We start from the raw sequence: 12531 nt of genomic DNA on the forward strand, positions 1-12531 counted from the left end.
AAAGGTGTTGCCTGCTGACAGCCTTTGGTATCCCTGAAACTGAGATAGATAGCAGGGGAGGAAGCCTCCGTGCTTCTGTGTGCACAGAAAGGGTGAAATTAAAACATGGCAAGTTCAAAACTGTCAGAGGGAATTCCTTTTTCACACAGGCTGATGCAAATCAGGGCTAACACCAGTGACTAAGGTGAAACAGCATCAGTGGGAAACCGAATTAAGCAGAGTCCGCTTGGTGCCTGTTATAATAATAACACAAATCATTGTGCCTTCACCCAGCTGCTCTTCTGTAGTTTTAACATTTTAATAAAATGCTTTTTGCCTGCCTTTTTAAAGACATATGTTGGAACAAACCTTTGCTCATGTAAAATGCATTTGCCCTATGACTAATGGTTATTTTTAAAGTGCTGAGCAAAGTGTATGTATGTTTGTGTCAGGGAGACAAAGAGGGAGTTTTTGTGTGTTTGCTGTGGTAGTTGTTTATGAATATAGTTGTTTTTTCCAATTATCCTTGTAATACATCAGCATTCTTGTCTCTGCTATTCTCTGTTGAGGTTTGTGTATAAATGCAAAGATTTGTGCTCTCAGATGTTGAAGTTACCAGAGAAAATGCTTTAAGCACTGCTTTTTGTTTGTTAAGTGCCTTAGAAAAGAGAAAGCAAGAGAGATGTGTGGAAAAGCTGAAGTTAAACCATGGCCATGAGAACAACCATGTAGCCATACAATTAATTTTAGGGTTTGGGGCCAAAATGTTACTTCATATCCATAAAAATAAAGGGAGAAGCTCTTAAAGGCCTACCATGTTTGAGAGCCAATGCCGAGAGAAGTTCAGCTCAGCACCAGCTGAGCATTTGACCTAACTTGTATTAGTGTGGCCTCAATGACCAAGTCAGAATATGGAAATAGAGAATTAATTTACTCCACAGTGGCAAGATCTTGTAATCCTACTCAAGCAGAAGCATGACAGAAAGTAGGAGAGATGACTTGCAGAGTCTACAAAGTCTTAGCCTCTGCATTAGCAGTAAAAATCCCATAGGTTTCACTTGGTCTGCCATGTAGTTAAGGTTTCAAGCATCTAGTGTCCAGCTGAGGCAGTGATCTTCTGTGACCAACCTGCAAATCAGGCACCATGTGAATGCCAGATACATCATCTGTGTGTGTGTGCTTGTGTAGTATGAAAGCGGCTTTTGTTTTACAATTGCTACTACTGCCATAGGTTGTGGGGACTGGTTTTCATTAACGTACTTAGGCTTTTGTGCTTTAACACTATTACATGATCTGAGGGTTTGAAAATGACTTGAGCTGGCCCAATCCACAAGATCAGCCACGTGTTTGGGTGCCCTTCCCCAGGGCAGGAGTCCTGTTGTGCTGCTGGCACGGCACGATTTCTGCCAGCAGCTCCCTGAGGAATAAACAACCTCTTCCAGGTTTCAGAGGTTGTGAAAATCCACATGATTTAGCAAATCCCTCTTCGTCCACACAAATGAAGTGTCCCTATTGCTTTTTTCCCTAATGGATAACGCTATTGGAGCTATACTCCAGCAGGATATTTTAAATTTATACTATTTGGTTTGGGATCTAGCAGCCTGTAAATGCTGCTGTAAGCTTCTGCTGCTCTGCCATTATTTCATGTTGGCATTTTTATTTGAAGACCCAACCATGGCCAAGAAAAGGAAACTTCTGTACTTTTCTTTTTGTGCTACATCTTCCAACTGGAATATTTTCAAGCACAATAGAATTCAACATGAGCTTTGGGGAGGGAGGAGAGGAGAAAAGGGAATCAGCTTGAAGAGGTGTTGACTCCATTGGTGCTCTCTGCAGTTTAGTTCTCTGGGGACTGAAAAATGCTTTCAATCAGTGTGATGTTGCAACGGTCCAAAAGAGGAGAGAAAAATCCATGTCTGGTCTAGACCGACCAGAAACTAAAAACAAGGGACACTTTGAATTCTGAGACTTTCACCACAACTGAAAACTGTGAGCAGGCCAAGTAACTGGAAAATCAGTTTCTTGGTTTAGAAGAATGCTTCCCTGAAGAATCAGAGGCAGCTTTCCGTTTTAATTAGAAAAGAAATGATTACGTTCTGAGGCATTGATTTTAATACTTGAACTAGTGTGAAGGTTTGCAATCAGAGATGTGAACAGAGTTGGGTAGTTTAATATCAGCATTTGTGAAATGCTACAGTAAAACAAAATTCTGTGACATTTCCTTGCCATTTGGCTGTGAGAGTCTATCATTTGTCACAAAGTGGAAAAATAAGATCTGTCTTTGCAGTGTACCAAGGAGAGATCTGACTGCAGACACAAGTTGGGAAGAGACACAGGAGCTGCAGCTAAGTGGTGAAACCCTAGACCAGGAGATGGTTATGAGAAATCATATATGAGGAGACCTGAGAATTCCCCAACTACGAGTAATTGAATGCAGTAATTGTTAAGGAGAGCTTTAAAAAGAAAGGTTAAGTAAGAGCTACTTATGGAGTACTTGTTTTAAAAGGGAAGTGTAGTAAATTTCGGGACAAATTTTTAAGTGGCAACCATACAGACACAGCCTATGCTGTAGGCAAAATAAATTTTCTGAGCTAAATTACTCCTCTCAGTCTGTCAGGCTATGGTGTTTGTTTTCTATGTGAAATACATATTTCCTGCATTGCACTGGTATAAGAACAGCTGAAGCCTGAGAGAAAGGCTCTAGGGAACTGGTTGTAATGCCCAGTGGTATCACCTGCCTTTTATGGGTCCTTTGTAGAGATTGGCACTGCAGTAGAAGGGAAAAACACTTCTGGGATGTGGCAGACTGGTACATGAGTAGAATGTCATTTTGCAAGAAACGATAAGACCTACAGTCTTTTCTATTAGTCCTGCACTTTTAAAACTGGTGTATTATGACTGGTGTGCTAACCACAGAAGATGTTAGGCTGAATGTGTTAATTCTAGAGAAACAATGTCCTCCGGTCTTCTGCGTTACAGTGATATATAAATGCCCAACATTATATATAATATATTTGATACATATCTTGTGGTTAAATTTTGGTAAGGTATTTTCTTCAAGGAGATTCAGTCACTATACTTGAATCTGGTGAAAGAATTATTACTCATACAGTCTGCATTCCATCAATATATACAGCCTCTTTTTTACATACACAAAGAAAGTAACATACCACAACAAGGTGAAGGAAGATAATCAAGGGAGTTGGAAGATGCTAACGAGGCCGTTCTTATAGTGCTGTGATTTATTCTTACTGTTGAAGAACTGTGAACAAAGAGGATACAGGTAGACCGTTTTTCTAATTAATGAATAGTATAGATGGAAACCAAAGGAGGAATGTCACATGCATTCAAGTCCTTTGGGTGTCATGACAATAAGGTGGTTCCAGACATACATTCATCCAATATTGTCCTTTCTTCTAAAGCCCTTTTTTTCATATGGCAGATATAATGCCAGTAGAAAACACAACTATCTGTACTAGTTCATAAGGACAAGATACATCAGTGTTACATCAGGGATGGGGAATTCTGAAAATAGACCTGGAACTTTTTAATGTTCTTTCTATTCAGTTAGGAGTCTTTCTGGAAACTGGGCAGAGATACCTTGCATGTGTATGATTTTTATGCGGTGTGCTCTCAAGTTCAGACTGACATGAAATTCTAAGCGGAAATTTGTTGCATGTTGCACAGAGCTTAGGCTAGGATCTCTTCACCTCTGTTTTTTCAGTATTCGTAAGTAAGTAATCTTCCTTGCTTTGGCTAACTGAAATACATTTTAGGAGGTAGCTGCCTATTGCCAAGAAGAGCCTGCATGCAAGAATATTTCCATCTGGGATGACTAACATGTGCCCAGTGTACGTCCAGTCTCACATCCCACTCTGCAAACAGAACCCACTGATGAATTAATTCTCTTCGTGCTTCAAAGAGCAGTCAAAAGATGAAAGAGAAAAACTGGACGTGTTTCAAAAAATTACATTATATGAAAATAGGCCATTCAGCCAGATTGCAAATCATAGATTTTCAAAAATGTGAAATGTCAAGCAGTCCTATTTTTGAAAAGTTTGTGTTTCCTTACTTGTTGCATATTTTTGCTAGTGTTGGAAAATATTCAGTCAATGAGGAAAGACGGTGTTTTAACTTTTTCTCAGCATAACGCCGACAACGTTCAACTTGTTTGATCCGGGCTTATGTCAGTGTAAACATGATGCGCTTGTCCTTGCTCAGTGTAATTCTTTCATATCAGAAACAGCAAAATGAATTTGAACAGCTGTAAATATAAAAGTGATGCAACAGTTTCTAGTATTTCACAGTTTCAAAATCAAGTCTGCTTCTTGTGAAGACACTCGATTTTATTGAATGTCTCATATTCACAAGCGAGTTTTCTCATGCACCGAGGGAGTGCTGATGCTGATATAAAACTCCATATAATAACCTGCTGCCTTCTCGTATATCTGTGACTTAGACAATAAAATATATGATTGTGGTGCTATTTTAGTTGCTATTTTGAAGATACAACTTTAGTAAAAGTCTTGCTTTTAAAAACAGAGCCATCAGTCTAATTCAGTATATCTGTCAGTACTTAAAACAATAAATAGAAGCTGCAGCTTATTAACTATCTCAGAGGTGCAGGTTTGAGGAGATAGAAGTCCTGATCCCAAGAAGAATGCACAGCATGCTTCTTGCTGTTTAAATGGTAGCACATATATTAAGAAAGCAGATGCTTGTAATTACAGAAACTCAAAAAACAGAAACAAAAACAAGCTGTTTAGTAAACTATTTGAGTAGAACCTGTGCTGACTGCCTAAAAGTGGGAATCCAAAATTCAGGCAACCAACAAAGATAAAATATGCACCCAAGTACAACGATATTCATCTAAAGAATTAAAGCCATAAGCCATTGTTGTATGAAGTCTTCTTAGATGCAATTACTGTATTCTGGCTTGCCCTGAATGTGCCCAGTATGTTTTTGTAAGCTGTAAAAATAAATACAGTGATTTAAAGCACTGGAAAGCCCAAGTAGTGATAAATCCTGCTCTGTACAAATGTGAGGCATGACTTCCTGGGATATCTGTGCTCTCTGTGAACACTTGGCTCAGTTCAGCACATCTGTGCTTTTCCCCTGCAGGTGCCAGTGAGTTAGCCACATGTTTGCAGGGTTTCCCCCTTCTTTTTCTGGGATTGCAAAATGGTGTTCTATCCTTGCAGAGGGCAAGCAAAAGACCAGACTCACAGGAGCTAGGCAGCATTTGAAAACTAGTAGTTTACGTACAGATTAAACAAAACCAGGTTTATAGAAAGATGTCATACTTTTTTATTAGAGCAGCTTCTGTAGGTGGGGGGATAAAAACAGCCTTTTAGACATGTGAGACCACCTTCTGGCCTGCAACAGAAGCAAGAATGTTCAAAGCTAAGTACAAGTTGAGAACAAGCACTCTGTTTTTACCTCATTATGTTAAACAAAGCACTGTTAGGACTAATTGGCCAGCTCCAAGAGCCCAGAGGGTCATCAGGCTCTGAGTTGGAAGAAACGGTATTTGGTCCAGAGATGTTGGTCTGTATTAATCCCACATAAGGCTCCACCAGTTTCAGCAGACAAACGTTTTGTTTAACCTAAGCACTTAGTGATCATTTTGATTGAGAAATGGTTTATTTACAGTAAAAGGCAGGGTGGCCTTAGTGGGCAGGATTCTAAGCTGAAACTCTGAAGTCAGCCCTCCTTCTCCACCCAACTGTTGTTCTACTGAGCGACCTACAGAGAGAGTGGGTCTATGCGTCAGCCTCAGCATAGTAAATGGGCATAATAAACTGGTCTCTTTGCGAAGTCCTTTGAGATCTACAAAGAAGTGTTACACAGTAGCCATACATTTCTTCATTACTAGCTCTTTTTCATGTGGTTCCTTTAATAGACATTTGGGTTCTGATTTAGATCGTCTGAACCGAGTGTAGCACTACTGGTCTAAGTAGCAACTCTATTTGCCAAATACGACTGGGAGACTCTTACTACTGCTATGTAAGCTGTTGAAAAGTCATTTCTGTGAATTCCTTCACACCAGATATGTTCTTACATAGGGAAAGGCTATTTGTATTCAAGAGCTATAGGGCTGTCGTCATTTCCCTGCACAATTTCTGCTATGGCGTATGCAGACTAACTGGTGTATGTGGAAACAGCTAGGCATGTAGATGCTCACACACTCTTCAGTAAATGTACACTCGCTGTTATCTTTGTCTCATTAAGTAAAAGACAGGAAAATGAATGCCAAAGCATTTCCCATTGTGTAAGGTATATGAATATGCAGAGTCAATTGCTTGTATGTATGACTATCCTTATGTACAGTCGCAAATGTATGTGCTATGAACATGTGCAAGCATGCATATACATCAACATTAAATAGTGAATGATATGAAAAGAGAAAAAAGAAAAGAAACAATGGCAAATAAACATTCAGGTTTCAAAGCCAAGTAACATTGGTTATTCTAGAAGGCAGGTTTTCTGGGTATCCTTAGTTAGCCCTTTTGAATGTCTGTGATGATACAGTTTTAATTACATGATAACACGTGGAGATTTTTTTCCTCAAGAGATTCCATTTTCTACCAGTCAGTGGGAAGTCAGTTTTTTAACCCTTCTAGTTCTTGTTTCCTTCCACTCTCTGTTCTGACTTCATAACTCATGTCCAAATGTTACACTGAACATGGAATACTGATTGCCTTCCAACCTTTGTTTCTCTGGTGCATCCTGTGCAACATTAGCATAGTCACGCAAAAGTGCTGAAGCGCATAGAGAAGGGGCAAAAATGTCAGAATGGCAACAATTAGTCAAAACTGGAAGTGAGAGATCTGGACACTTTTGTATGCATAGCATTTCTATGCTATATTCTAAAGCACAGGCCCACTTGAGCTCAGCTTCCCTTCATTTCAGACTCTGTGTGTCTCCTGTGAGCACCCAGAAAATAAGGCCAAGCACTCAAAAGGGAGGAAATTCCAGAATGATGTCATCATGCCTACACGTGGGGAGCGGAGGGGGCTAATCGTGCCCAGGCAATCCAAATTCTGGCATTCACGAGCATTTTAGCATTTGGCTCACAACTATATCATTCTTTTAGCTGAACTTTTTCTTTTGTATATGCATACGTTTCTCTGTAAATAAATGACATCTGAACTGTATCAAACCTGCTACAAGCTCTTGCACTGCCTTCCCAGTAAAACCAATATATTGATGTGTGTTCTTTTGGACAAAAAGGCATGGCATGTGTTGTAATAACCTTTGGTTCTTCTTCCTGCTGCAATCTAGGGAAATCTAGGGAAACTTGGTTTTGATTGTTCCCAGAAGGGGAAAGAAGGGAAGTAAAGAAGATCTACCTTAATAGGTGCTGAAGTATCACTACAGCCCCCACTCCAGCTGCACTGTAGCCTTCTGTCCTCTGCTTTAGAAGTAGGAAGAGCAATGGACAGGCAAACAATTTGGCACACAAAATCAGGGAGGTCAAGAACTTCTGCAGGACAGGAATATATTTACTTCATTACAGCCTGAAAACTTGCTGCAAAAGAGATTCTTAGGTTTCACATTTGCAACATTGTCCCTATGCATTAGCAAATTACAAAGCAAGCATTGAAAAGCATAGCATGCTGCCTTAAAAATCACAAGATTTTCACTTAAGTATTAAGGTTTTTTTGTTGTTTTCTCAAACCATTCACCTTTTGAAACTTCCCCGTGCAAGCAGACAGGTTGGAAACAGGTTAAAAATGGAAGCTTATATCCATAAATAAACAACTAGCCCCGAGAGCTGGTGCTCTAGGGAATGAGAACTTGTAAAGCAAGACTCACAAAACTCCTGTGGGAGTTGGCTTCTTTAGGTATCTACCATAAGTGTGTCTATGTGCATATATCTGTACACTGTTCTGATCCTATCTGTATGCATGCGTACCTGTGGTTAGCACAGTATTCCCTTCTTGCTCTGCAGGTCACAGCTCTTTCTTCTCACACTTCTCATCTGTTCTTTGAAACTGGGAATGTCTGTCTCTCCTCTGTGCATCCCCATCCCTGCTAGGCTGAGAACAGATGGACCTTTTTACCCCTCTGTGTGTACACATGGTGAGATACATTCTCTGACTCTCTGCTGGTGCTGTGAGATGCTAGCTAAGACAATGGGCAGAGCAGTGTATGCACTCCATTGACTTAAATGCCCTGGTTTGCTCACTAAAAGTTCTTTCAAGGAATAGATAGGGTACCTAGGGAAATATGATTGCCAAGTGAGGAATCAAAGTGAGTGCACGTTGTACCTATTTTCCCCTTTTCTCTGAGCTTTCCATGTTTAACTCACTATGAGTAGGGGGAATGATGGCAGATCTTATGCCAAGATTTCATCATTTTCCCAAAAGGGAAAAGCATACTGCCCAGGCTGAGATGCTTCCTTGGTTTTGTGGCTAAGTCATGCTCTGTAGCTGAGATGTCAGCTAGCAGCCAGCACTCTGTAGGCTTCAGGGAGGAGTCCCAGGGTTGGCAAAGTGATGGGAATAGAACGGTGCCTATTAGATTATTGAAAACAAAATGCAGCTGTGTGTTACTGTTGGCTGAATGTGACCTGTCAGCGGCAACATCTCTGTGAGAAGCTGGGGCTGATCATAGCCAGCCCGCACAGGAGAAGGTGCTGGTAGCTGAGCAGCTTGAGCATCATGATAATGTCACTTGCTGCCACCAGACCCACTGTTAATGTGCTGGTGTTAGAGCAGTGAGTGAGCCTGCAGAAGGCCATGTCCTGATGGGCCATACGGTGACAGATGGGTTGCTCAGAAAGCCCCAGAGGACCTACCACAGTTCTGTTGATGGCTGAATGCCTGAGGCCAGGATAATGTTGTTCCCTCACACAGTGGACCCACCCAGTGCACCAGTACTTACTGTGCCTTGATGCTATGTCTTTGCTCCAGAACCCCTCCGGAATAATCCTTGCACAGCCCGTAGACTTCTCTGTCCTCACTGTTAATTGCTGTGACTCCTGCTTTTTGTATCACCTCTATTTTCAGTGTTAGTAGCTCACTGAATCTAGAAGGCTGTGTTTGTACGCTCTGGAGAGTGTGAGTGGGCTGAATGAAGGACCTGGGCTCTCTGCATTGCTCAAGGTGGGAAGAAGTAAGGAGGTCTGGGTCTGTCTTTCCAGCTCTAACGCATTATGTTTTGATTTGAGAGTCAGAACTGCTGTAACTTCAGACAGGCATAAAGAAAGGAATGGTTTGCCCTTCTGAATAAAACAAGAACATGTCAATGTGGGGAAAGAGGGGAAGGGAGAGAGACATTTGCATAGGTCAGGAAAGGTCATTAAAACATCTGGCAGTACTAACTGACATGTGTCAAATTTTAGTGTTCATTAAATTCATATTAATGCAAGAATGGCTCTTAAGCTTCAAATACTGCTTTCGGTTGCTGTGTTCCCCTCGTTGATGGTGATGACTTTTCAGAACTGTGCCATGCTTATTTGCTTACCAGTGGCATCTGACCTGAGGTCATATTTCTATTTAACCCCTTCCTGTAGGTCAAAAGATAAATTAATCTGCTGAGAATTGAATTGGAAATGAGGTGTCTGGATAACAGGTGTCCCAACTTTGGAATAGCTGCCAGGCTGAAACATGTTTGCATCTGTTCTCATGCCATCCAAGAAGTCATCTCCAAGGTCAAGGAGATATTCAGATGACATCCGAGATGGGAAGTTGCCACAGGGAGCACAAGTGGCAGGTGCCCTGTGTTAGGAGATTGTCTTGCAGTCTGGGGGTCTGTTCCCAAAAGGGGCACTTTGAGTATAAAGTAAACATTTTCACTTATGGTGCTCTTTGCTTTACCTCTACTTAGTAGCAGATAATGATTGTAAAAAAAAGATAGATGTATTGTGTCCCTTTCCCTTGAAGTGGAGAATCTCACAGTTCCTTTTCATTGCTTTTTTTTTCAGAGGATGAAGATGATGAGGAAATGGTGGAACCAAAAGCACAGGATGACTTGGAGACGGAAAATCAAGACCAGAAGCAGGAAACGAAAGAAGGTACTTGAACAAACAAAAATAGTTTTGTTACAGTTTTAAATGACTTGATTCAGCAAATAGTTACTCCACAGGTACTTCTTTTATAGGGAACAATGCAAGAATGAAATGGTCACAAGTTTTATTGATTCAGGGCTACATTAGTGGCATAAAATCAAAAAACTGTATCCCAGTGACCCAGCGTAGGATTTCTGCTGTTCAGCAGAAGCAACGTGTCCTCATAATTTGGAAACCAAAGTAGAGATTTTTGGATTCCAGGACTGGTGCTTACTTGTCCTCTGGTTTAAACAGCCTACTTAAGTGAAAGATTTAAAATGTGAATGCCGGGCATTCCAGCAGCTCCAGAGAGCTGGTTGATCTTCAAAGGTACTTAGAGCCCATAACTGTCTGTCTGCTTGAGAGGGGCAAAATTAAACCTGGTGGGGACAGGAATCTTCCAGCAGAATACCATTTCAGTGGAAAATGTAGACTGTCAAAATGTTGTGTGGGAGCTTTCCCCAGAGAACTTAAGGTTAAAACTGAAGCCAGGCAGACCCTGGTCTTCTATGTCTTTGGATTGAGACATTCTCCATTGTTACAAGGAACAGAAATTCAGGTTACAACTTCTTTCTTGTGTCAAAGTGGGTTGTCTGCTCTGGACACACTAGGTGCTCCAGGTGCCTCCCATTTACTTTGACCCATTCTAGCTTTCCTAATCAGAAGGATGTAATGTTTCTTTGTTCTTCTCGATCTGGAAATTTACTGGAGTATTGACTTTTGTGTGGAATTTTGGAAAAGGGCTGAAAAATCAGCAAATTCACTATGAGAGGAAATTAATTTCTTGTCCAACATTTCTTAGCTTTTTGTTGCCAGGTTTGCTCATTATGCTGTACACCTTATTGAAAGGTAACTTACTTCCTCAGGTAGGGCCCAAGTAGTGATCATTATCGAAACTGTGACCTTGGTTTTGTTTTTCACAAGACAGACTCATTATAGAAAAAATGCAGAGTTATTGTACAGAGAAGCCCATGAAATCACTGACTGTGGGACTGTGAATAAGCAGTGGATGCTTCTGTCTCATCCAGGGGAGTCTGCATGGTTTATGTCAGTGTCAGAAAAACTGGACTCTGGTGTATAGTGACTGCCTTTTACTGTCCGCATGCACAGGAGTGAATTGCAGTACTAGCCATACAAGATTATGAATTAATCTTCCTTCCATATTAAGAGCATCATGGAAATCATCTACTCCTAAATCCTACGATACCCATTGTTCATTTGGGTCATGGAGAAATGAGAAGGTTGGAGTTCACTCCTTCCCCTTCACATCTTTCTGCTTCATTCACCTCCCACACTCACCAATGGCCTGGGCAGAAAGGAGCAGCAGAGACAGCAGAAACAAGAGTCACAGAAGAGCCTGCAAAGACACAAACAAGAGGCACAGCAGTAGAGAAAAGCTGATTTTTTCCCAAAATTATCTCTCCTCCTAAAACTGTGGGGTCAGCTTACACATAAGTTCTAGCAATCAGTGGCCTAGCACAGTATCTCTTTTCCTAATGACAACAGGAAGCCATAAAAGCTGATATCACTGCAGTTATGCACTGTTCTTTGTTGCTGAATGGCCCTATAGGATTCAGCTAACAATTGATCCCATCCCCATTTATTTCCACGTAATAATAACACTAGCTAGGAAGAAAGCACAAATTCCTGTATGAAGAAGAAAGAATCTAAATGCACTGCAGAATTGATTTGTTCTACTTTTTCCTGGGCTTTCAAGCAAGTTTTTTATGTACTTTGCTGACCAAGCACCATCTCCAACATCTTCTATTTCTGTCAGTTTGAGGGGCGTGCTTCCCTTCCCTATCTAGCAGACCATGGGAATGGTAGTTGAGCAGAATTAGTTCATCACCAATCCCTCACACACAAAGTGCAGAATGCAAAAGCAAGGGACAGCTTGTTTAGCTGAACCGGCTCTGTGAGGTGCTGACAATTGACTGAGTTCAGGGAAGAAGAAAAGGTGTTCATTGCCTGATAGAAAGTGAGCTTGACCTGTAGTATATGTCATGACAGAGATTAAATAGTGGCATGCTGGTGGCTAGCATTAAATTCTGTGAGTCAAATGAAGCAATCTTCCCAAGTCGACAGTGAATGGAGTCCCATTTTTATTGTTTGGTGTAGCTCTTTCCCTTTTGGCTTCAGCCCTTTTGCCAACAAATTCCTGTTTTCCTCTCTGTTGTAATCACCCTTCTCATGTTCTGAGCAACATTCAGAGTTTGAAGCCATCATTTGTGTTTCATGGAAGTGATTAAAACCATGTTACAAGTCAAACAGGAGTTAAGAACATTTCCTGTCGGTAGTGCACTCTGTGCGCCTACTCAGAATTAATAGCTTTTCTGCAAATTAGCACATAATGGGTTAAAAGCATGTTTATGTTGGCATTAAGTACTCTGGCTTCTTTTCCTCTGCAAGGCAAGACAATATTTTGCAAACTTTTTAAAGAATCTCTAATAGATATTATAGTGGCGCCATTCACACTGCTATATAGTAGTTAAGGCTGT

General features: G+C 40.9%; 1 protein-coding gene across 9 annotated transcripts in view; it reads left to right on the plus strand.

Annotated features, from left to right (window-relative positions):
- The window catches only part of DYNC1I1 (dynein cytoplasmic 1 intermediate chain 1), a 174844-nt gene that overhangs the window by 83284 nt on the left and 79029 nt on the right, over window positions 1-12531 (plus strand). For all 9 annotated transcript variants that reach the window (XM_015853636.2, XM_015853639.2, XM_015853637.2 and 6 more), the window contains one exon: window positions 9911-10000. In XM_015853636.2, coding sequence (XP_015709122.1) covers window positions 9911-10000 — 90 coding nt within the window. The remainder of the gene's footprint in view (window positions 1-9910; window positions 10001-12531) is intronic.

Source organism: Coturnix japonica, chromosome 2 (assembly GCF_001577835.2).
Source record: "Coturnix japonica isolate 7356 chromosome 2, Coturnix japonica 2.1, whole genome shotgun sequence".
Classification (NCBI taxonomy): domain Eukaryota; kingdom Metazoa; phylum Chordata; class Aves; order Galliformes; family Phasianidae; genus Coturnix; species Coturnix japonica.